This window comes from Calliphora vicina, chromosome 5 (assembly GCF_958450345.1).
Source record: "Calliphora vicina chromosome 5, idCalVici1.1, whole genome shotgun sequence".
NCBI lineage: Eukaryota > Metazoa > Arthropoda > Insecta > Diptera > Calliphoridae > Calliphora > Calliphora vicina.
In genome coordinates this window covers 43378654-43406229 of record NC_088784.1, presented here as the reverse complement: position 1 = coordinate 43406229, position 27576 = coordinate 43378654, and the positions used below count along the sequence as shown (strand labels likewise).

Here is a 27576-nt window from a genome sequence, read left to right as displayed (position 1 = left end):
TTAATTTTTTTTAAAAAAAATTGTATTTCTTGTAAATTTACTTTATAATAAATAAATAATAAAATAAAAAAATAAATTAAAGAATTTAGTAGACAGTATAACCCCCAGTAACACGAAGTCTGGTTATGTATTAACTAACAGTTAAACTGACAGTTTTCATACAAAAATATTTTTAACCGACAGTATAACTATTAGTTAGGCCCTAACCTGGCTTCGTGTTAATGGGGGTAAGAAATATAATTTTTAATTTAATTAATTCTATAATATTCAATTCAAAGCAATTCCAATATCAAAGCAACGATCACCTGTAAAGAAAACAAAATACAACAAAATAATCAGTTATAAATAAATGAAATAAATACTTACTTTAAGTTATATTTATTATTCGTTACTTATGTTTTCCCTGTATTGCCAAAATGTCACCAAAATGCAAAGATTTATACGTTATAATAATAGTGTCAGATCGCACCAAAAAAGGATTCAGGAAAATCTGTTTTAAATTAGCATTATAACATTTATATTTAAATTAATATACATATGAATAACACAAAAACTAAAAATATTAAATTAAACAATAAGTTTAAGCGAGGCGGTGTCCGTACTAACCTAGTCCGGACTAGGTAGAGCTGTCCTAAATTAAGCCCGATACCGCAGGCTGCACGTAATTTACTTTAACAATGTCAAAATAAAAACAAATTCCTGGAGACACCTCATAAGAGATGCCTACAGGAGTCAAATATATGGTGAGACGGTAAGCTAACCTAACCGATACCCGATATATTGCTGCGAGACCCCATGAACCTTCTATGCGATATAATACCTACTATCATAACTCTAGTACTAATTAAAGCGGTTTCCCTCTTCCCTAACAACCCCCACTCAACTAACCTATTCACTGAATCCCTAGACCAAACTCCTCTCCAATTAAGTGTTATTGCGCAAAACTGCACCTGGTTGCGTCCGTATTTTTCTGTCAGTGCCCTAATAACGCCCTGTGTGTTGTATTTGTCCGTCTTTTCCTTGTGCATATTAGACAAATCACGACCATCTGTAACGACCTGTGCATCTAGCACATAGATCTTTTCCCCCTGTAAAACCACAATGTCAGGTTTCCTGATCCCAGAAGTTGTTTGCAATTGATCTTCCACTACAACCTGAAGTCCTTTAGCCCTCAGACTCCTTCCCATAAATTTAACTACACTATCATGTCTATTCGTCCTATCCCTTTTCGTTCTAAAACATCCCTGAACTATATGATTCAAAGTTACCTGAGCTTCACAACCTGCACGGCACCTTCGATCAGATGTCCTCCCACGGGTACACCTTGAACGTGTAGGGAGCGCATTAATACGCAACTTTATACAATTGATAAAGTCCCTTCCAGACAAAAGTCTGGTCGGTTCCCTTATCCAACGTTGGGCTTGTTTGTGATCACTACTATGTAGTAAACCACGCCCATCAAAAGATTTGTACAAGCGATCAGCCCAGAAAGCTTTTAGTCAATATGAAAAAATTTACTAAATATGAATAAAAAATAATAGTTAATTTCAAAGTAATATGCACCTCCAGTTTTACGTGCTTTTCAACAATTTAGAATTTTATTCAAATTTATGAAAATCAAACTATTTTTAATTATAGTTTCCAAAAAAAAAAAATAACAACTGCGGTATTTGGTTTTAAAATATTAAAAACCTATCGATTTCGATTTTTGCCAATTATATGATAATTTGATTGATTTTCAGGAGATCAATGATAAATCAAAAAATACTGAAGCCAGTATAATTATGTACTTCTCAATTAAACAATTAATGTAAAATTATTAAAATTATTATTAAATTAAAATTAATCCATCCAATAAAATGATTTCATAGATTTGACTATAGAGAATTTACCTGCTGAAAATAGTTCTGAAAAATAAAATCGCTTTTAATCGTTTTTTCAGTTTAATATTGATTATGATACCATTATCATTAAATGAGAAAAGTAATACTCAACAAAAATTTTTTTAAGAAAAAATCGAAGAAGTACAAATACCTTCCAAATATCTGTGGACTTTTGACAAAACAACTTTAGTGGAATTTTAAAATTTTTTCAGAAGAGCGTAAAAACTGTTGAAAATATGTATATTAGTGTGTCCCAAAAAATGTTTTTTTTTTCTTATTTTCATGGGTGCTCAAGCATAATTTGAAAGCTTATAGGGTAGAGTATTTTTGAGATTTCATTCAGATTTTTCGGAAGTGGTTTATGGGTCGCTCAAATCGAGTTTTTGCCAAAAATCGGGTTTGTCGGCCTTTTTTTGAGTTTTATTCATAACTTTGTCAAGATCCACGATTTTCATTACTTTTGAGGACACAGTTTAAAAGAAAAATGTCCGAGCTTTATTTTTTTGTGCAAAAATTTTTAGGTTTTGTAATGAATTGGTTCATTAAGGTGCCCTACATTACAATTTTTCGAAATTTTTCCATAAATTTTGTAAATAAGGCTTTATAACTTTAAAAATTTTTATGAAAATGAAAAAAACTAAAAATGCAGTTTGAAAGATTCATTAATTCTTAATAATTTAGAGACTACAATTTTTGAATTAGCTTTTACTGTTCCTGAGTTATATAAAGCAAACGAAAACTTTTGTGTACACAAAATGATTTTTATACCCTACAACACCATAGTGTAATTAAACTACAAGTCGCAATTTCAAAGATAAAATTTGATACAAGCTTTTCTATTGCCAATTGGACGAAGCATATCAATTTGGTTGGAATCGGTCCATTATTTCTACTAGCCCCCATACGATTGACCTATCTAAAAATAGATAAAATCTCATAAATATCTTAGTTCTAAAGATATTTAAACTAAATTGAGCACAAAATTTTTGAGCTACCAAATTTTGTGTCGATTGGTCCATAATTAGTCATAGCTCCCATATAATCCACTTCCGAAAATCACTTTAACTAGCATAAATCTCTTAAAAATATTCGTATTCAAATAAAATTCAACACAAATATGTCATATATATACAACTGTCATGACACCAAAAATACAACCATGAATACAACAATTTTTCGTCCGGCACTGGCTGGACTAATTAAATAATAATTATTAGATATAAGATTTGAACCACTTATTGTTAGTTCATTAAATAATGAAGATACAATAAATAAATGATGATAAAAAAAAATGTAACCAAAATTTATAACGATCGGTCCATAATCGCTCCCACAAAGCCAAATCTCTAAAAAATTTTGGTACATTTTAAAAGAAAATTGTTGTCCCTAAATTATTAAGAATTAATTGATCTTTCAAACTTCATTGTTAGTTTTTTCATTTTCATAAAAATTTTAAAAGTTATAAAGCCTTATTTACAAAATTTATGGAAAAATTACGAAAAATTGGTGCCAATTCATTGGAAAAACTAAAAATGTTTGCACAGAGAAATAAAGCATGGACATTTTTCTTTTAAACTGTGACCTCAAAAGTAATTAAAATCGTGGGTCTTGACAAAGTTATGAAGAAAATTTTTGGCAAAAACTCGACTTGAGCCTCTCCGAAAAATCTAAAAAAAATCTCAAAAATACTTTACTCTTTCAAATTATGCTTGAGCCCCAACAACAATTTTTTTTGGGACACGCTAATGTATATACGTGCAGTGTTCCAATCATCGTAGGGTGTTTAAATTTCGATACGTATAAAAGTTCATACTAAAATTATGAGATTCGCAATATGTATGTATGTAATTTCATAGAAAATGATAAAATAACAAAAATTAATTGAAAACTTTTCATTAAAAATTATGAAAATAATGAAGTTTCAAACAAAATATTTGTCATTGTGGCAATTCCCTGTCAGTCAGAAAATCCCATAGGAAACCACGAAGATTCTCCACAATGTTTACGCGTGTATTCCCAGTCAAGCGGGAAAATACTTTCCTCAAACCCACTTAAAATATAAATATGGGAAGAGAGTACATCAGGTACGTAGTTTGCAATTCGCAATAGAAACAAACTCAATCTATCCGCTAACGATCGCATCGATGATTTTAAATGTCCAATGGGAAACCCGCAAATGTCTCGCCCGTTTTATAAACACAACAATCATTTTATTGCAATAATAACAATAATTACAACAACAACAAAAAAATGTATGTGTGTGCGTATTTGCGTGAGTTAAATTTGAGAGTTTCTGTGTGCGTGTTCAAGTCTCAGCTAAATATTAGTTGAAATCACACTCATTAAACTCACGATCGATCATTTCAAACATACACTATTCGTTGGTTATTCCATAGGAAGTTGTATACACACACAATTACATGTATCATAAACGCATTGGGATTTTCAGTGTAATAATTGCATCCGGAAATTTGACTTTTCAACCATGTTATTTTTGTTGTTGTTTAAATACAATATTTAAATGAGAGGGTCGTTACTGCAATAGGATATAAGGATTTCATTAGATTATCAATATTGATTAAGAAGTTACGAGATCAGTTGAGAGTAATTAAAGAACAATGGCCAATTATGAGATTATCATTTTTCGCCATAAATGATTTGATAATAATTTGGAAATCATAAATGTTCATTAGCGGTAACTCTTTGAAGCATATTTGGTTGCTAAGAATTTTCATTTAGCATAACATGACTTTAAAGAATGTAAATTTGATCCCACACTAACTAACTACAAAAATACTATGGTACGCAATCATAGTTTTATTGTTAAAAGAATATTCATTCACATAAAAAAACGAATTGTAGGTTAACCGGAAATTGTTTTTTGTTTAAAAATCTGATTTTCGCATAACCATGTTCGACAAAACTGGTTTAACTAACATTAAGGTTAGGTTAAATTGACAGCCGCAAGATTGGGTCCAATCGTAAGCCCCGTTCTGATAATTACAATCAATTTATTATTTTATTAGATGTTTCGACAACATATTTATATGTATGTATATTAGAGTGGGTTAATTTTTTTCTCGACAAAGCGGTTATCAAAATCGTAATCTACGATGAATTCTAAGAAGTTTTGCCGAAGAAACCATGGGTCTAAATTCAAAATGGAGCTTCCCATTTTTAACGCGAAAATTGTCCTTTCGTATTTTATATTTTTGTTTAAATATGCTAACATTTTATTGAGCATTTTAAGAAACTTGACTATGTTTGGGCTTTTTTAAAAGGAAAGAATAATAAACTTCACCCGAGGATGGTTACAAAATCTCATATTGTGGTTGTGCGAGAACCTAAAACCGATCTTTTGGTTCACAGTGGGGGAAATGAAAAATAAAAAAGGTGCAAATAAATTTGTAAGTTCTAAACCGATAATCCGATTTTAATAAAATTTCTCACGGCTATAGAGGAGTTGTTACTGAGCTTATGTTTTAAATTCAGACTTTCAACATTAAGGTGGGGCGGAGCCTCAAGGCCCCAAATTGGGGTGTCTCGGGTATATTAAAAATTAAAAATGATGCTAAATTTTTGTTCTCTATCCAATTTAAAAGATTTGTACATATGTAGAATCTACAAGACGAGAGTTACAAAACATACTACTATAACTAAATTTTATATTTTATAGTTTACGAGATATTCACCATTGAAATTTAAAATTTTATTTTTTTTACCTACCTTGGTCTGTATTTTTGCAAATAGCGGATCCAAATCTCTCTCCATTTTTTTCAAATATATATTTTTTAATTAACAACTAACTTATTAGTATTATAAGGAAAGAATTATTTCAAAGTCGATACCAAGTCAAAAGTTACTTTAATTAAAAAAAAATTAAAAAGACATTTTTTTTTAAAAAAATCCCAAAAATTGTTTTTTTTAAATTTTTGACTCCGTTGACGGGACCGAGATGCGGGCTATAAATTGCCTTTGCAAAATATTTAAGAACATATTGGGGCTTACAAAAGAGTATTTAATTTTTTGAAAGCAGCTATGCGATAGGAGAAAATTTGGCATAAATTTAAAATTTAGATAAAAAATAGGTCTACTTCGGAAGGCTCTTGACCACGCACTTATACAAATATTGAAATTATTTTTCTTCTATAGTGCTTCCCAAATTATTGTTAATTAAAGGATATATATTTCAAAAAATCGGGAGAGATTTGGAAGTAAAAAACATAAAATTTTAATTTTCAATGGTGAATATCCCGTAAACTATTAAAGATAAAATAATGTTATGATAATATTTTTTGTAGCTCTCTTCTGATATATTCCACATATACACAAATATTTCAAATCGGATAGAGAACAAAAATTTTGCATCATTTTTAATTTGTAATATACCCGAGACACCCCAATTTGGGTTCTTGAGACTCCGCCCCACCTTAGTGTTGAAAGTCCAAATTCAAAACATAGGCCTAACAACACCACCTCTATAGTCGTGGGAAATTTTATTAAAATCGGATTATCGGTTTAGAACTTACAAATTTATTTGCACCTTTTTTTATTTTTCATTTCCCCCACTGTGACCCAAAATATCGGTTTTAGGTTCTCGCACAACCACAATATGAGATTTTGTAACCATCCTCGGGTGTAGTTTATTGATAATCTCCTTCTTCATCTTTTCATCTTTTTTCCCATTCTTTCCTTTCGAACAATCCCAAACATAGTCAAGTTTCTTAAAAGGCTTAATAAAATGTTAGCATATTTAAACAAAAATATAAAATACGAAAGGAAAATTTTCGCGTTAAAAATGGGAAGCTCCATTTTGACTTTAGACCCATGGTTTCTTCGGCAAACATTCTTAGAATTCATCGTAGATTACGATTTTGATAACAGCTTGTTGCATTTTTTTGGCTCCATACAAATTGACCCACTCTAATGTATATATATTAGAGCTACTTACATACTTCGTATGCACAGTGGGGCAGAATCGAAATTTTTTGGAAATAAATCTGGCATTTCTAAACCACTGGTTCGATCGGGATAAAATTTGATGTGGGCGTAGCCAAGTATTAAAAAATATGCCACTTTTAAAACTCAGTCCTTCAAAAATATTGCACATTTTCAGATTTATTTTTTTTACAAATTTTATTCTAAAATATGATAAAGTGAAATTTTTTTGAAGGTCTGAGTTTTAAAACTAGCATTTTTTTTTGAATCTAATTGAGATATTGACTTGAAATTTTTTTTGTAGGACCAAAATCTAAATTATCTAAACAAAAAATTTGTTCGGATAAATGTGGATCAAATTGTTTCTAATATTTGCAATCATATTAAAATGTTGATACAAATTTTAGTTTTAGAAACTCAATAAATATGTAATATGTAATAAAATCTTTATTTATTAACGAAACTCAATGAAATTTTCAACGTTTTTTAAGTTTTACATTCTAAATAACAAAGTGTAAAAAAACTTGTCAAAAGGTCAAAGGGAATCCCGAAATTCCTAAAAATTGGAGCAAAAATCCCAAAAATGTTATTTTTTACAATTTTGCCCATATGGTCTACATTTCCTATGGGGCTGGGAAAATACTTCAGGGATAAATAGGGAACACATCAGGGTTTCAAAAGCTGCTTTCCGTTTTCTGATCCCAGCTTTGGGATTTTAGAACATGTGGCCCAAAATTGAAATTTTGATAAAAAATAGGTCAATTTCCGAAGGGAGTAGGGTCTAGTGATAATTGCTTAAACTGCACTTTATGACAGTTACAAAATTATAACAAAACTCAAAATGTTACAACTACAAAAATAAAGTATAAAAAATAAATAAATTTATTATTAATCGATGTATGGAGCCGACGAAAAACATCGTCCACAGTCAATGCGAAATTATTAATAAACATTTGAGTGTATAAACTCTGGATCCGGTATTGGTATTATAAGTGTTCCGAATTATAGCTTTCTTGGTATATTGAAGCTTCAGAAAGCTCAAAAACCCGGGAATTAACCAGGATTTATAAAAAATTAGGGTTGTCTTCGGAAGTTTAATTTCACAAATTCCGGGATTAGAGTTTTGTTAATTATTATTATTTAAAATTATGTGTCTTCCTGGCTAAATTTGTGACTTAAGTCACACGACCTAATTTCGTGGCGATCGGTCCATAATTGCTCCCATATAAGGTCCACTTCCGAAAATCACTCACGAAAATAAATGAAATTTTAAAATAAAAATATTTTTGCTCATATACTCAGTGTAGGGTATTATGTATGTGGTCGAGCTTGACCAACCATTCTTTATTACTTGTTTTCGTTAACTTTTGTATCCCTGTATAATTGACAGTATGTAAATTCTTTTATTAGCCAGTGTTGCATATACATTAGGGTGGGTCAAACTTTTTTTCTAAAATTTTTGAAATGCTTAGCGATAAAAATGTGCAAAATGGTATAGCTAATATGTATCTAACATTTTATTACAATGTTTTAAGTTTTACTGCCTCCGGATCGCGATAGAATTTTTAGAAAGAATAAATTTTTTACATCACTTTTTTATGCGAAATAAAATTACCCAGGAAAAATTTAGTGAATTTTTGTAATGACCACTAGTTATTTCATGCATTCTTTTGTAAGGAGTGGTGGTTACCCAGCACATTATTTTATTTACTAGAATAAGTACTTATTTTTATGCAGGCTGGTAATGAACTTTTGCATTTAGAACAGCTATCTAGTGTGTTTGACTGGAAAACGGGAGGTTAGTGGTTCGCCACCTGTCAAAGCCATTAATTTTTTTGTTCATATCATATTCATTTATATGTTGATGTTAAAACTATTGTTAAATTACAATAAAATAACTCGTACATGGAGCAGTGAGTTAGCAGCTTGACTATCAAACACAAGCAAATAATGTGACTGTTCGATTCCTACACAAGGCAATATTTTTTGTGTGTTTTTTTTAGCTATATATTCTTGTTGTGAATTTACTACTTATTTCTCAACTGATTGTAAGTACATTTGTAAGCTTGACCCCTGAATTTTTTAAAAATCTCGAACAACGGTAAGTAGTGTTTCAGTCAAATAATAAGTAGTTATCGCTTTGCTCCAATTATACTTGCTGGCTTACTAGGTAAGCAAAGTTTTTGCTGGGTAACTACTGATACGAATATAAAATTTTAGCATTCAAATTCGGATTCTTACTGTTACATTTCAGCACAAGGCGTATTAACAAGGTGAGTGGTTCCCGGCAACAAATACAACAATGCAAAAACAACAGGCATTTTGTTTTTGTAAAAACGTATGGTAAATGTCAAAATCAACGGGAATTTAAATATTACTATGTTATTTACAATAACAAATGTAAACATAAACATAGTTTGACAGAAGATCTACATTAAACCACAGCGAATTAAGAAACTGCTGATTTTATGCACTCACCTTGTTAATACGCCTTGTTTCAGAAGAACACGTATTTACATATTACTTTATTTTTATACAAAGACCCTAAAAATTGGTTAATAGAGTTTCCTAAATAATAATCTATCGATTAATAAATGAGTTAGGTAGTGATATACAGCACTGATTTAGTGCAATACAGCCAACGAGTGATTAAAATGAAAAATGATATGAAATTCAGCATACAAAACAATTCAAGGCAAATGTTAAAGTAGTGAAACCCCCGTACAATTTATTTGTTTCTTACAGCACGGAGTTAGATGAGACAAGAGTTGCGTTGAAAAGTGTTATTATTTATTTGGTTTTCATAATCTGTGAAATGGAGCATACCTGGAATATTTCGTCACCTGAAATGCAAACGGACGTAACTACACAAAAATTCAAAATGGAGTTTTTGATTGATTATGGTTCTTTTTATCGAACTACAAGTTCACGCAAATTTGCGATCAAAAATTACAATTATTAAATAAATTCAAACGCAAAAAATTGCCAAGAATACTCTATTATTATTGATTTTATAACGTGTTTTGCTTCTCCTGTAAAAACAATAAAAATGTAGTTACGTCCGTTTGCATTTAATGTGACGATTTGGAAGTGTCCCTTATTTGGTGTTTTGCGTGATTTGAAAAATAATATATTGCAAACCTATGCAGATCTGATGAAATTTTATGAGTGGACCAGTCATAGCATATAAATAAATAGAAGCCATCGTTATTAGAAAATTGAAGGAAATATGGGAGAAATATCTTCAGTATCTGTTAAACGAACGAAGGTTATACTACGAAAATATTATTTAAAATGTAAAAATCGTTTATATATAGTCTCACCCGAAAATTCCTAAGGTAAATTTAGAGGTAATTCAAAGAAACAGTTATTTATCACATATTGATTGTAATGTTAACAGATTCCCAACAACATATTCGCGAATTAGCTGTCCATCAAATTTTGAAAAGTAGATCCACAACGTCAAATAAATTACATCTGTTTCAGATACCAAATATAAATGTTACTGCTATGTCATACTATGATCTTTTGAAATGGGATGAAAATATTACTGAATCACCTATATTAAAATCTGTAGATGAAAAAAAATCGCCTGTTTATTGAAGAAGGAAAAAACAGAGGAACTGAGCTATTTCACCTCCCCTGTCATAATCAAGCGATAAAGAGAGCAGTCAAAGCTGTGAGTTAAGGCACATAAATTTTGTGCAACAAAACAACAAGATAAAGATTCATCAAAGCTCAGATAGAATCAAGAAAATCAATAACAAAATTTGATAGTCTGCTTTTACACAGGGCAAGTTTACTTGAAGCAAGTCTCGTCGATTCCCTTTTAAACTTGCTCGTCTGTTTACACACAGCAAGTCTGTGAGCAATTTTGTATGTCAAAACCTAATAGACGCCATATTGAAAATGAGAAAACAAAAGAGAATTGAAGAGACTTGCCAGTACAAGCAAGTGTGTACCCCTCTTCTTTCTTCTTGCCTCTCTCTCCTATAAACTCTAGACTTGCGCAAGAAAAATTGCCCTGTGTAAAAGCAGACATAGCAAAAAGAATTTTGTCGTAAGATGAACACTTCATTATTTTGATTATCTTTTATTTCACTTCTGTAAACATTAATTACAATTGATCTCTATTTATATAACTAAATACAGTTACTTAGCATGAACTTGCATATTGGCCTTTTAATTACATTGTTGAAAGATTCAACATGAAACCGGAGGCAGAAAATTATTTCCGATTGCAGCCAAACTTATTGACATGAAAATATTTTTAATTTGGCACATTTTTGTCACAAAATTTAAACAAAATTTTTCTTCATACACGGGTGACCCACCCTAATATACATACGAACATTTTGCTTATAATCACATTAGCAATATAGTTCACAACTAAGGGTTCTCGGGAAATTTAAAATAAATTAAAAAAACTTTATAGATATTAAATTTATTAAAAAATTTTTAATAGATTTATGGTGTATCAGCTTTTCTTCATTTAACCCCATCAAAGAAAAAGGATAGCGATACATTTTTCATACATATTTGCTATTTCTTTCTTATGTTGGGGTTAAATGTGTGATGCCACTTTGATACATTTTAATACCGTGACGTATCTATTCATCATCTGTGATAACACCGTACGACACTCCATATTAGACACGAACCGGATGATATACGTCTGAAACTATAAATTAAATGGAGAAAAACTGCGTTTTCAGTTTTTCGTTTCGTGATCCTATTTCCTTTTAAAAGGACTTCAAATTTTCAGAGGAATACATTTTTAAAAAAATGTTTTGAAATGCTTCTGATCATCCTACTATGTCAAATTTGGTGTCAAATGATCAAGAAGAGTTGTAAAATATTTCGTATTATTTTTATTTTATCCTGTAAGGATCTAAAGATGTAAAATGTCCTTTCAAATGTTTATCCTTGAATATCCTTTTAGATTTCGAATAATTTTTTTTTCAAAAAATTGTGAGTTAAAGATCCAAATATTGAATACCACATGCCGAATTTTCATCCTTTATCTTAACTACTTAAGTGTTAAAAATATTTTAAATTTGAATTATTTTATTTTAATATTTCATTCGAAAAAAATATAACAAAATCCGTTGTGAAAAGCAACGAAGAAGACTTTTTAATAAACAAGTAAAATGGTATAGTCGGGAAAGCCCGGCCTTATGATACCCTACACCGGGTATATGATTATAAAGAGTTTTCTTTTGATATGAAATTTATTTGTGTTGAATCTTATTTGAATACCAACATTTTCGGTAGTGGGCCTTATATGGGAGCTATGACTAATTATGGATCAATCGTCACAAAATTTGGTGGGATGAATTGCGAATATATGAAACATATTTGTGTTGAATTTTGTTTGGATACTGACATATTTCAGAGATTAATGTATATTAATGACATTTTCGAGAATGTCGCTTATATGGGAGCTATGGAATATTGTTGACCAATCGTCACGAAATTTGGTCGTGAGAGTTCGGCTTACATAAAACTTAATTGTGCTGAATTTGGTTTGAATATGTTTATAATTAAGATATTTATGAGAGCTTAACTATTTTCAAATAGGCCAATTGAATGGGGGCTAGGATAAATAATGGGCTGATTCTAACCAAATTCAATAGCCTTTGTCCTTGGGGCAATATAAAGGTTTGTGCCAAATTTTGTCGAATTATCTTTAAACCTGCGAGCTGTAGTTTGATTACAAGGTTTAATTGGATGCACGGACAGACGGACGGACATCGCTTAGTCGACTCAGAAAGTGATCCTGAGCAGATTGGTGTACTTTAAGGTGGGTGTTGGGACAATGTATGTTGCAAACAACAGCCCTAACCCATTATAGCTCCCCCAGTATGGTGGTGTAGTTTATAAACATGCACTTTTGTTAATAAAACTTTTTTGTATACTAATAAACAGGGCAACCAAAAATATGCTCTAAAAAAAGTGTTTTATGCGCATAAAATATGCACTTAAAAACGAAAAATATGCTCTTAAAATATAAAAAATATGCACTTAAGAATAGTTGGTTATTGTTTGATTTCAAAATTTCATTAAAAAAATATAAATGAAGTAAATAAAATATTGAGCTCATAAATTAAAATTGGTTATTATAGGATTAAATATCGATTTTAGGGAATTTGGCACTACATGAAAATAGTTATATTCAATTCATTTTATTATATTTAGAAATAAATTACTATGTGTTTACTTAAGTTTTAAAATTTTTTAACTAAATCTTTGTTTTAAATTTCCGAGTTTCTTAGACAATCATAATCAATTGATTTGTCTCATCTTTTAAACTGCTTAATACTTCAAACGTTTTTTTAGTAATTAGTGGCATAATATTTTACATTCTCAATGCATGTGTCCATTGAAGCTTTAAAAGCTTTTTTATCATTTGAATAATGTTTCAAAAACTCTGTGAATAGCGTGTAATTTTTTGGTAAAAAATTGCAAAGGATTTTGGAGCATTCATCATGTATCTAGATTAACATCTGAATTCGGCTTCTAAAATTTAAATAGAATTATAAAAGAGCCTTACAATAGTGGAATGATTAGTTCTATTTAAGACTGCGGCAATTAAAAAAACTTTTTGTTCAAGTTTTATCACTGGGACTCAAAATACCGTGACATTTTCGATTTCTTAATAATTTTTTTACAAGTTGTGTAAATATATCAACGGGTTTTGAACGCGAGATTTTCGATAGATCTTAATATTCTGAACGTCTGTTGAATACTTGTTTGATTTTATATTAGTGGTAAACTATTAATGCCCAAACTGTTTCAATCACAAGCTGACTAAAATTCCTTTTTTTAAATGTATCCAACAATTTTTTAAGAAGTTGCGCATAATAACATACAATTTTGGAATTTTCTTTTAATTTTTTACGTATTTTTACTATTTGTTAAATTTTAATATTTGTATGTACAGTGTAAGACAAAAATGTGTAAATGATGGTCATATATTTACACTTTGTGACACCATTTTTAAAGTGCAATGTTTATAAAGAAACGTTTTGTGTTTTTTTTAAACAATATTTATTAAGGATATTTTAGGACTAAATAAATAAAATATTTCCTTAATTATACTCCAGTAATCTAAAAAAAATAACTGCAACCCATTTACACACTTTTGGCGCAGATTACTAAAGTAACTTTTTTAGTACTTCGAATAACCTGCTTTCGCGTCAATGGCAGCCTGAATTCTGGAGGGCATACTCTCCACCAGTTTGTGACACTCTTCTTGCATTATAGATCCCTAGATATCATGGGAGCGCTCCTAGAGCTGAGTTGTGTTTCTAAATGCATTTTGATAATTATAAACGCGACGTTTTAGAATTCGCACCAAATTCTCAATCGGATTTAAATTCTGAGATTGTGGGAGTCAATCTAGCAATGTAATTTTGGCGGTTTTTAAAAAATTAAGCGTCTTTTTAGACTTATGTTTGTTGTCGTTATCTTGTAGTATCACAGTGTTTTCAATTTGTCCACGCCAATCATTCAGACTATCCACATCTGTTGTCTTGATAATGTCTATATACATTTCTGCATTCATATTACTACCAATTTTATGGAGTGTTCCTACACCTTTCGCAGAAAAACAACCACAAAATGGCAATATTCCACCACCATATTTCATAGTCGTCATAAAATCACGGTCTTTTAATGGCGCATTTCGTTTTTGGTAGTCATATTTTGGTCCATCAGTTCTAAAATGGTTAATTTTCGATTCATCTGTACAGATAACTTTTTCCCAATCATCAAAGGTCCATTTCTTAAAAAAATTTACAAATGTTAGTCGAAGAGACTTGTGTCTTTCAGTTAAACGAGGTTTTTTAACAATCTTTATTGCATAAAAACCACATCTTTTGATTTCTCTAAGAGATGCACGTTTTGAAATCTTAATTTGGTAGCATGAAGATAGTTTTGGTTGTACCTCACGGGGAATATTTTCTTCTCCTGATGCAACTAGACGTTATACAGTGAGACCATCTTTTAACAATAGAATTGAATTCCGTCCACAAATTGGTGCTGGAAAAGCCAAACCACATATATTCACTATGTTCTCAACAGATTAAAAGAAATATTGAATTTGGTGGATATTTTTCGATGGGAGATACCATTTTTCAGCTGCTCGGTAACAGAATTTGCAACTTCGGTGATAATCTTCTTCATCTATATATATAAAAGAGTAACGTTACTGACTGACTGACTGACTGACTGACTGAATGACTGACTGATTCATCATCGCACAGCCCAAACGGCTGAAGCTAGAATCACGAAATTTTAACTGTGGGTTCCTCCCTCCCCAAAACGATCCGATAAGAAGGGATTTTTGGAAATTCGAACGTTTAGGGGGTAAAAAAGGGTAAAAACGGGTAAATTCGGTAACCTTATATCTTCAAAACTAATAAAGATACAAAAAAACTTAAAATAGCATGTTACTCCATTTAAAAAATAAGCTGACAGGTGTTTCGTACTTTTTGGAAATTCGAAACTTTTAGGGGAGAAAACGGGTAAAAACTGTATTTTGGTACTTTTTTTGCACCCTATGTATCTTTTAAACCAATAAACATAGAAACAAATTTTAAATCGTATTCTTTAATTAACAAAAAATAAAAAATATAAGTTTGGTACTTTTTGGAAATTCGAACCCTTAAGGGATAAAAATTGTGTTAATTTTTGGTACTTTTTCATAAAATATGTTTTTCTATAATTTGACATAGACATACGAATATTTTATTATGAGCTCCCACCACGTTACAGAAATTTATTTGAATGAAATTGTACCACCTCAATGGGGATAAAAAAGGTACCAAAAAGGGGATAAAATCGGGAAAATACATTATATTTGAAATTATTAAGCCAATTTTGATAATTTTTTTTAACGTTGGTTCCTGGATTCATACAAAAATTAACTAACAGCGTGTTATTTGGAACTCGAGTACCAAGGTGTATATTGGGCCAAATCCGGGTAAACAGTTTGGTACTTTTTTTAAAACATATTTATTCTTGGGCATATTAACACAGATTTTAATATTTTGATACATGCCTATAGCATAAACAATTTTGGCAAAATGGAATATTTTTAAATTTCAAACTTGAGGGGTGTTCAAGTAAGAAAAGGGAAATTGGTACTTTTCTCCTAATGGTACTTTTTTAAAATTTTAAATTATTTCAGTTATCGACATTAAAGTTAGCTGATATTTATTTGAGTGAAGTTAGTGTTAGGAATAGGGGATAATATTTAGGTACCATAATGTGTGAACTGTACTATAGGTACTTTTTTGTTCATCTAATGGTACTTTTTTGAAATTTCTATAATAATGGACTTAGAAACATGAAATTAAACATGTATGGTCCTAAGTGAGTGAGAATTCTAGCGGGAGACTTTTTGGTACTTTTTCTTTATTGGAATGGTACTTTTTGTAATTTCTTCACCAATGAACCTAGAAACATGAAATAAAGCTTATATATAAACCGAGTGAGTGGAAAACCACAAGTGTGGGTTTTTAGGTACTTTTTCTATATTCTAATGGTACTTTTTTGAATTTTCTATAACAATGGAATTAGAGACATGAAATTAAGCATATATGGTCCTAAGTGAGTGAGAATTCTAGGGGAGACTTTTTGGTACTTTTTCTTTATTCGAATGGTACTTTTTGTAATTTCTTCACCAATGAACCTAAAAACATGAAATAAAGACCGGAGTGAGTGGGAATCTACTTTTTGGTACTTTTTCTATATTCGAATGGTACTTTTTGAATTTTCTGTAATAATGGACATAGAAATATGAATTTAAGCATATATGGTCCTAAGTGAGTGAGAATTCTAGGGGGAGACTTTTTGGTACTTTTTGTTTATTCTAATAGTACTTTTTTGAATTTTCTATAACAATGAACTTAGAAACATGAAATTAAGCATATATGGTCCTAAGTAAGTGAGAATTCTATGGGGAGACTTTGTGGTACTTTTTCTTTATTCGATTGGTACTTTTTGTAATTTCTTCACCAATGAACCTAGAAACATGAAATAAAGCTTATATGGAACCGAGTGAGTGGGAAACTACAAGTGTGTGCTTTTTGGTACTTTTTCTATATTCTAATGGTACTTTTTGAATTTTCTATAATATAATGGACCTAAATATGAAACTAAGCGTATATGGTCCTAAGTGATTGAAAATTCAAGCGGATACCTCATGGTACCTTTTGTTTATTCTAATGGTACTTTTTTTTAATTTTCTATAGCAATGGACTTAAAAACATGAAATTAAGCATACATGGTCCTAAGTGAGTTAGAATTCTAGGGGAGACTTTTTGGTACTTTTTCTTTATTCGAATGGTACTTTTTGTAATTTCTTCACCAATGAACCTAGAATCATGAAATAAAGCTTATATGAACCCGAGTGACTGGAAAACCACAAGTGTATACTTTTTAGTACTTTTTCTATATTATAATGGTACTTTTTTGAATTTTCTATAACAATGGACTTAGAAACACGAAATTAAACATATATGGTCCTAAGTGAGTGAGAAGTCTAGGGGGAGAATTTTTGGTACTTATTCTTTATTAAAATGGTACTTTTTGTAATTTCTTCACCAATGAACCTAGAAACATTAAATAAAGGTTATACGGACCCGAGTGGGTGAGCAACTACAAGTGGGTGCTTTTTGGTACTTTTTCTATATTTTAATGGTACTTTTTGAATTTTCTATAACATAATGGACCTAGAAATATGAAATTAAGCGTATATGGTCCTAAGTGATTGAAAATTCAAGCGGATACCTCATGGTACCTTTTGTTTATTCTAATGGTACTTTTTTTTAATTTTCTATAGCAATGGACTTAAAAACATGAAATTAAGCATACATGGTCCTAAGTGAGTTAGAATTCTAGGGGAGACTTTTTGGTACTTTTTCTTTATTCGAATGGTACTTTTCGTAATTTCTACACCAATGAACCTAAAGCCATGAATTTAAGCTTATATGGACCCGAGTGAGTGGGAAACCACAAGTGGGGGATTTTTGGTACTTTTTATATATTCTAATGGTACTTTTTTGAATTTCCTATAATAATGGACCTAGACTTTCCAAAAAATCGAAGAATTTCAAAACCGCGGTTTCGGTTTTAAAAAATTAAAAACCGATCGGTTTCGGTTTTGTGATAATTTATTAAATCTTAAGTATTATAGAAACAAAATTAGTTGATAATATAGGAAATGATATACAAATCTAAAATTCAAGCTTGACGGGTTATGGTTTAGTGAATGCGAATTTAAAAGTGATAATCAATGGTACTATTTCCTTATTGCAATGGTACTTTTTGAATATTTTATAATAATAAACATAAAAATTTAAAATTAGGAACACATTTTGCATTTTCTATAATAATGGAAATATGAAATTAGACATTTACAATTAGATTCACAAAGTGAGACTTGATAGTACTATTTATTTCTTCTAATTGGGGTGGCGAAGCGCACCGGGTCAGCTAGTATTCAATATTCCTTAAAGAATTGTAAATTGTTAACTAGTAACATGTTTTAACTAACTGTCATTAATGAAATTGATTAAAATTGTTCTTTTTCTAAATAATAATAACAAGTTTATTTAACTTTAAAGAAAATGCGACAAAAAGTTTTTAACTTTTTGATATCCTGGTATTTAAATGCCATTACTTGAAATTATTTTTTTTGTATTGCTATACTTCACTAATCATGATCTTCATATTGTGTAAAAAATATTGTCAGATTGGTAAATGTTGAGCATAAAAATTCAAATTATAGATATTTCCAAATTTATTTACACATTTGTGTCTCGTACTGTATATATTTAATTTAATTGAAATATATGAAAACTAAGCTCCCTTAAATCAACGAAAACTCTGTGAATATAAGCGATTATGGGTACTCTATTTTTTTTATTTAAGTAACTTAGGCCAATTATAATTGGACCTTAACAAAATAGTAAAATATAGAAATGAAAAATTACAATACAAACAATAAAATTATATAAGGAAAATAAAATAATGAAAAATAAAAGATAATATCAAACAAAAATATGCAGTTATGAGTTAAATATGCAAAAATATGCTATAAAACGCAAAATATGCTAAAATATGCAGTAAAGGGCAAATATATGCAAAAATATGCGCTAACAAATCGATGCCAAAATTCTTAAAATTTTCTGAAACGGATAAATACTAACTCATATGTTTATACGACGCACAGCAAAAAATATGATATTGCATATTTTTGGTTGCCCTGCTAATAAATTTGTTTTTATATTTTAATTTGACCTTTATATATAAAGAATGAAATTTTGACATTTACTATAGAATATTTGAGACTTTAACGCACGATTTTTTTAAAAGGAATTTATTGGCAATCTTAAAGGATATTAAAGGATAAACATTTTAAAGGACATTTTTGAGATCTTGTGATCATTACAGGATAAAATAAAGATAATACAAAATATTTTACAACTCTTCTTGTTCTTTTGTCATACAATTTGTCATTGTTGGAATAGCAGGAGTATTTTTAAATATTTTTTGAAAAATGTACTTCTTTGAAACTTTGAAGTCCTTAAAAATGGACACAGGATCACGAAATGAAAAACTTAAAACACAGTTTTTCTCCATTAAATTTATAGTTTCAGACGTATATCATCCGGTTTCTATATTTGTCGGACGGTGTAATATCCGTATTTTCAGGTTCCAGAATATTTGTATGCTGTTGATGAGTTAAAAAGAGGAAAAATAACTTCAGCGACCTTCCTCAATAGAATGGTATATCCAAAAAACCAGACATGCTCAGACATGGAACCACATGAAGATGTGTTTGAAGAATTAGTGTACTTAGAAGAGCAAATTGAAGAAGACGACGTGGAAGATCATATGGAGCCACCAACATAGAAATTAAGTTGTGTTTGTTTGCATAAATGAAGAGCCTAATACTTTGTTTTTGTCATGTAGACACATGAAAAAGTGCTACCGATGTGTCCTAAAGTTACAAGCTCAGGCTATTTCCAACAATGAACAATTAAATTGTCCAGTATGCCGTCAAATTGTGATGGAAACCATGCAAGTTTTCTTGTAACAATATTTTTTAAAAGTACATATAAATACATACATACATATGTATAAAAATTAATAAAACGTTTGTTTAAATTTAATATATTTGGGTTGTATATAATTTTTATTGGGAAATATTTCATTGGGCTTTATTTCCATATTTTTTGGGAGTTATTTCATAATGAAATAAAGCCCAAATTTTGAAAATTACATCGTCTATTTAATTGGGTGTTATTTCCTTAAAATTGGGTGATTTTTAATTTTTTTTATTTGGATGTTATTTCATATTTATTGGATGTTATTTCGTTGGGAGTAATTTCATTTTCTTAATTGGGTGTTATTTCATTGGGAGTTATTTCGTGTCGCCCAGTAGAAACATTAAACCGAAATGAATCCAATTTGCTGATAGGTGATGCCATATTGAATACTCTTTATAAACAGTTGTTATCTATAAATTCTAAGCTTTCTCAAAAAATGGTATGAACGCCTATTTTACCACAATGTTCCTCATCTGTTCAAAGCGAAATACAAACAGAAGAAAACCCTAAACATTTAAAATTCAATGCTGGACTGGAAACTTTGTCACTGAATCAAGAAATCGGATGTCAGATGATTTTTTTCTAACGCATTAGTTATTTTGAAAACTATTTTTTTAAAACAAGTTTCTCTCTTACTTTTTTTTATTTTCGAAACTGTTTTTTAATTTATTTTAAAAAAGTTTTTTCCAATTTTTTTTTTTAATTTATTAAAAAAAATATATGTCAAAAAAATTTGTTTGGTTAACCGTTAATCGGTTAACCGATTAAATTTGGTCGGTTAACTGTTCGAATAATTCAAAATTACCGATTTTCGAATAACAAATAAACCGATTAATTTGTGTCGATTAACCGATTAACCGAAATTTCTGTTTTTTTGCACTTTAACATATTTTTTTGTATTTATTTTTCCATTTTAATTCAAATACAACATTACATATTTTTTCGAACATCCAAGAAACATGTTCAGTGAGTATAACAACTGACATATTTAATTTACTTCGATGGCTTAATATAGAAAGGTCGTATCTCAACTTTTAGTTCTTTATAGGAGAAGGAAAAAACTCAATAAAATCTGAAAATTAAAGCCAAAAACTAACAACTAAAAAATTGTAATATATCAAAAAATACTTTTAGAAAAGTTGTTTGTTTTAATATAAACCAAAAAATATGCATTCAACATTAAATGAGTTAGGGGTTTTTTCAAACAATTTTAGAAATGAGTTAGGGTTTTTTTAAATTACTGTAAATCTGTTATTCTTCAACATAGAAAACTGAATTTTTTAAGGGAGGTATACTTGAGTTTTGTCTACCAGAATATGTAAAAACCCGATTTAGAAAAAAACGAGATACGACCTTTCTATATTAAGCCATCGACATGTATTTGTCGAATGAGAACATGATAATAAACGAAACTGGAAACACTATGAGTTTTTATCAGAACTTATCGAAATTATTAAAAGTATTTAAAATCTAAAAAAATTCAAAAAGGACCTCAATGCTATAATGGAAGATTTTATATGCTTAGAAAAAAACTAAAAAAATAACTCAGATATTGGATATTATTTGTCATGCCTTACTTTAGTTTTTTCGAAAGAGTTTTTTTCCAAGTCGAGTTTTATTAAAACTAAAGAAAATTATTTACTTTTTGGTTGAATTGTTATGTTTCGTTTATTTTTTACGTTTTTGTTCATTTTAGTAATAAAATACTTAATTAAGTACAGAAAATTCGTGGTTTTATTTTCACTTTAAAATTTAAATATAAATTATTCGGTTAATCGAATAATTTAAAATTAACCGATTATTAACCGATTAAATCTATGCACCGATTAATTATTTGCTCGATTAACCGATTAAACCAGAAACCCGATTAATTGAATACCCTAATATCAATACATAAAGATCAATTTGTACCTTAACAATTTTCGTCTTTACTTTTTTTTGACGCTAAAAGAAAGATTTTTAGTTAAAATAGTGTGATCAAGTCCACACTTCTATGTTGTGCTGTATTATTTACTCTTTTAATTCAAGAGATATTTAGGTTTAATTTTTTTTTAAATTTAGCTCGATCTTTTTTTTGTTTTTATATATGACGTATATTTGCGATAAAATTCTAAAGAAAATAAAACAAACCTGATAACAATTATTTCGTCCCTATAAAAAGTTACACGCATCCAAATTTGAAGCATCTTTTTATATATTTCAACTTTGTATGCGTGTGTTTTTTAAGTTTTTTCCCAAAAAAGTCCACATATTTTTTCTTTTATAAAAAACTAATTTTCTTCGTGGCTATATAAATTTTTTATGATCTGGAAAGAGAACTTAATGCAAAAACGTATAAAGTAAAATTTGACTAACTTAAGCGGACATTGTACCCCCCAGCCCTATCCAAACTTGGCCAATTTTGAAACAAAATTTTAGGTTTGAGTAAAAAATTCTAAAAACGCAAAGCACCGATACTCAAAAACTCATCATATTTGTATAGCCCTATATGTTGTTTATATACATACAAAACGGTTTTACTATCATACTGTAAATAACGTCAAAGTGGGCTATTTTCTAAAAAAACTCAGTTTTTGGAACACATTTTCCCCGTTTTAGGAATTTCGATGTTTGAAAACAAAGAATGGCAATTTTTGTGATGCCGTTAACTTAAGAACATTTAGATCTATATTACTTCCAAATTTTATTGTGATGTCTGTAACTGTTCAAATTTTACATTAATTCAAAGTTTTTATTTTTCTTGATGGAAAATCACCATTTTATAATATTGTTAGTTTTTTAGGTAAAAGGTCATAAGATTTCCACCGATATTAAAAACTTATATAAAAAGCTTATATTTACTCTTCAGAAGCTCCACAAACCTTGCCCACTTTCAAAAATGTTGATGTTTTTTCATATCTTGCATCAAGCCGGTCTTGCGTGATCAAGATTGAATAAAGTGATGCGCCACGATAATGATTTGCCCATTCTTCGTTATTCTAGCACAATAGAGAAGTATACTCTCGAATATACATTTTTAACAAAAAATGTTTGTTTTACAGTCAAAAAATAGTAAAAAACTAAAATTTTTAAGCTACAAAGTGATTTTTGACAGCTATTTAGAATGCCTAGATATGTTCGGATTGCATTGATATGTTCACAAGAGTTATTCAGATTTACCGTAGCTACAACTTTTTAATTATACAATGGCACTCCAATTTTCTGGCAACCAAATTGCAAAACTTTAAATTTGTTACACGATTTTTCCACTACATAACACTTTGGTGGTTGATGGCACATACATTTATAGTAGTCCAGAGGTTCCCTTAGGTGAACTAAACATAATTTTAGAAGACACTTTTTAAAAATATTGAAGATTTTTGTTCGTCTTTTTGGAAATCCAATGACTTTTAAAAACTTAGTGATAAAAGTGTCGTCAAAGCAATAGTGTTAACGTAGTTTATTAAAATTCGCTAATTTAGAACTTATTTGCTGAAATGAATGTTTTTTCATACTACAACGATTTTTTTAAAATTAGAACGCAACACTAAGGAAGCCATATCCCATTTTGGCCAAAATTAAAATTTTTGCAAAGTGATTGTTATTATATTTACTTTAAACTTTTTACAAAGACAAAAGAAAGTAAACGTCAGTGTTAATATTTTCTGAAAAACTTGTCGGTTTCTAATATTTCCATCATTTCACAATTTTAGGAATAAAGAGAATGAAGTTCTTATACTCGATGCAGAGGTACTATATATTTTATACAATTGGGGGATTCAAACGGTCTGCTATTAGGTCGTATTGTCATAATGTCGTAAAATATTTTTTTAGTTTAAACATATTCTTGTTGTGCTGCAAACAAAAAAAGTGTTATTTTGTGACAAACCAATAAACATAGTTCAAAAAGTCTTATTAGTTTATAACATTTTTGTTTAAAATCCAACAAAAATTTGTTTAAACTAAAAAAATATTTTAGGACATTATGACAATACGACCTAATAGGAGACCGTTTGAATCCCCCAAATATATATTTTATAAAGCTTAACAAAAAACTTGGATTTAATTAGTGCTTAAAATAAGAACACATTTTTCAAAAGTTCCACTTGATAGGCAAAATTGAAGTCAAACATAACAGTGAAAAAATATATACACATAAAAATTATATTGTTCAAATATCTAAATACGTCTGTTTAAAAGATGGTCGCACTAAACACTAATTTCATTCGTATCTTCTTTATTGTTTGGATATCATGTATTTACTGAAGTTTTACGTATTTCTTTATGAAACAATTGCAATTTTTAACTTTGAACCGCCACAATAATCCGAATCCCTTATTCATCAATCGAAGAAAAGCTTTCGAATAATTTTCTAATAGTAATGGCACGAGCTGAGAACTATTAACGCGCATATAAAATAGTATGAAGTTAAATTAAGTAAATATTCACCAACCATTTGGTTGTTATACGTTTTATAGTCCGTGGGAACATTTGGAAATTCCAGAATTCCGTTTAATTACCGCTAAATTATCCCAATAGTAAATTGAAATTAAATATGTCTGCAAATATCGAAGATCACCGATGGACTACCTAAGAAAAAGGAAATTATGTACGCCATCACACAAAACATTATTCATCGATTCTCTCGATTCTTAGTTTCACACACATAATGTTTGTAAATGTGAATGCGTGGATGTAGTAGTCGTTCGAAACGTCCATTTCGATTTGTGTAGTTGTGAAGTCATTGAGAAATAAAAACTCTCTCTCACGTCTACAGATCATATATGTTTGTGTGTGTGGGTGATCAGGTATGACGTCATCGTGAGGGTGTCCCTCTCAATAGTTTTCATTGGTCGTCACTCTCTTGCTTAGGCTGTGTGTATGTATTTCATCAATGTAGACAGAGAAAGCATCATTTGCGCACCGTAGACGAATAGCAACATTTGTGTGCTTCCCACTTTGAGTGGTATGTTAAGGATTTGAACATCAGTTGAGTTTCAAACTTGCATACGATCGGATATCATCGAATATTGAGTGCTTGTAATATATCAATTTATATTGCATTAATCATACGCATTAAAATCTATATGTTACGTCGGTAAATTTGTAACTCTTACAGAAAAATCAAACGTTCTAAAAATAAACTATTCATTGCATTTTGTTTGCAAAAAAAAGAAAACAAACCATAACTTTTGATAATGTCGGTTCGACCCGCATCTCCTAAAGTCTTACTGGACATTAGCTACAAGCCTTTGCCCAATATAATGGATTTACAACACAATGTCATTAAGCTGATTCAGGTTGACCAACAATCTTATATGCATTCAATTCATAACGTAGATCCTCAGAATGTATACGTCCATACCCAGTCTCATCAATATCACCACCAGAATCAACAAATGCCTCACATGAACGGGCGTCAAAATATGTCAAACTCCAGCGATTACCTTTGCTACGGAGTAAATGATCAAGATGAAACGGATTACAATATTCCTAGTAGTGAAATTTTAAGTACTAGCAGCAACAGTGCCAGTTCTCCCCCTAATAGCCACAATATTGGCTCACCGGCAGCAATGTGTGTCAATGGTCTGACAAAGAAACTGCATAGCAATGGCTTTACCGATCTGGATAGCCAACAGTATCAAATAAATGAGAATGGCAAACGGAGTCGTGATTTCGATTGCGTATCCAACGACGTAATGCAGGATAATAAGAAGATACACATACCGTCGCTACACTCCAGCCAGAACAACATGCCTCATTTTGTCCATCAACAAGATCAAAAGTTGTTTGTGGAATATTTGCCGACAACAGTAAACGAAGTCAACACATCGAACAATGTCCCGTCAAATACAAATCAACAAAACTGTATGTCGTCGCCACAATTCGATTTTGCTGATGAAGAGATGGGTGACAACAGCGAGGAGGACAATTTTAAATATATTTTCCATCAACAACAGCATCAACAAAATACCACCACACCCTCACTAATTCTCCAACATAATAATGGAGCTCTACATTCCAGTAATTTAGCAGGTGGCTTTGATCAAATGGAACAAGCAGGCTCCTTGAATGGCAGCACTTATTCGAGTTCAGATCGTGACGAAATGGAATATACTCGCCAATCACTACCTTCCACCAGCAGCTATTTGTTTCCTAACGAAGATGAACTCAGTGCCGGCGGCGGTGAGAGCAACGAACATTCCAAAGAGTTCCGTAAGCCCCGTCGGCGAACAAAGCGTAAATCCAGTAAGACTGAAGAAGTAGAAGAATTTCACAGCCAGCGCATAATGGCCAATGTGCGAGAGCGCCAAAGAACTCAAAGTTTAAACGATGCCTTTAAATCGTTGCAACAAATAATTCCCACCCTACCAAGTGATAAGCTGAGCAAAATTCAAACCTTAAAATTAGCCACCAGGTATGTTTTCGAAACTGTTTTTCATTTTTCCAATACGATTCCAACTAGGAAATTCCTCGGTTTGGGAAATTTCTCTCTCAGTCGGGGCATTTCCGTTCTGTTTTAATGGTATTTCTCACGTCACATCAATAAAAACCCACAAAAGTACATACTGATTTTATTCCACTTACCTGCGCGTAATATTTATATTCTCAGCGCCATTGGTATTTCCGACTCAAAATGGAATTTTTTAATCATTGACTCATTTCCTAAGCAACTTACCTAAATACAAATTCTATAACCTAAATTTCATTTTCATTTCCAGATACATTGACTTCCTGTGTCGCGTGCTATCGACGAGCGAAATTGGTTTACTTAAGGCTCTTGATGCGAACGGAGCACAAGGCAACGGCTATGCAATGGGGGCCGCATCCATTCTCAACGATGCCGAAGCCGACTTAAAAAGTCTAAGAAGAGCAGCCGGAGCACCCGTCATTCCACCAGAGAAACTAAGTTATCTCTTTGGGGTTTGGCGAATGGAAGGCGATGCTCAGAACAGTAAATCCTAGAAGTTCAAACTATATTTAAGTCTTCAGTCAGCCGTCTCAAAAACATAAGTACTTCCACAAATTGTAATGCATCTCTCTGTGTTGCAATATGCAACACTTGTTATACTTTCCATTTAGTATTAAAACAATTTAATTTAGTCTTTAGATCTAAGTCCCACAACACCCCACCCCATCCCTTTAATTTCAAAAACAAAGTCCTTATTATACATAGAAATATAAGTATGTATGTACTACATGTAATAATTTAAATTCTAAACTTAAGTATTTTTTTTTATTTTATATGTCAAATTCGTAATCTTATGTATTTTATTTACTACATATGTACACTTTGTATGTCCTCTACTCATATCGAGTGTGCCACAAGGAAATCATCATCATTCATTCGTTCCAATTGTAAACGATTAAAACAAAACAAAAACAACAAAAAAAATTAAACAAAATAAATTGAAAAGAAATCTAAAGAATCAATTATTAAGTCTCCATACTTTGTCTTTAATTTTTCGCCATTTTGAACAGAATAACAAAAAAGCAAAAGAAAATATTTACAAGAAAGAAGAAACACAAACGAAGTGAAATCATCGCACAGACAAAGGAATCTGGGATCCGCCCGTTAAACAAATTCACATGAAATAAATAATAAATATTTCTTATATTGTACAATCCAATAATATCTACATACATTGATAAAT

General features: G+C 30.3%; 1 protein-coding gene and 1 long non-coding RNA gene across 2 annotated transcripts; one reads left to right on the top strand and one right to left on the bottom strand.

The window, feature by feature from the left end:
• On the bottom strand, positions 1-24502 carry LOC135960570 (uncharacterized). Its single transcript, XR_010576584.1, has 3 exons — positions 24375-24502; positions 367-490; positions 1-305 (listed from the first exon to the last, which is right to left on the bottom strand). It is a non-coding gene; the product is annotated as an uncharacterized LOC135960570 (long non-coding RNA).
• A 421-nt stretch (positions 24503-24923) lies between these two features.
• On the top strand, positions 24924-27355 carry twi (twist). Its single transcript, XM_065513556.1, has 2 exons — positions 24924-26339; positions 26644-27355. Exons 1-2 carry the CDS (start codon positions 25120-25122, stop codon positions 26885-26887), a joined length of 1464 nt encoding a protein of 487 aa, XP_065369628.1. The 5' UTR covers positions 24924-25119; the 3' UTR covers positions 26888-27355.
• Positions 27356-27576: the final 221 nt, after the last annotated feature.

Bases quoted from the DNA above. Each gene is read 5' to 3' on its own strand.
- twi (XM_065513556.1), top strand. From the start codon at position 25,120: ATGTCGGTTCGACCCGCATCTCCTAAAGTCTTACTGGACATTAGCTAC. The intron at 26,340-26,643 runs GTATGTTTTCGA...TTTCATTTCCAG, and splicing joins ACCTTAAAATTAGCCACCAG to ATACATTGACTTCCTGTGTC.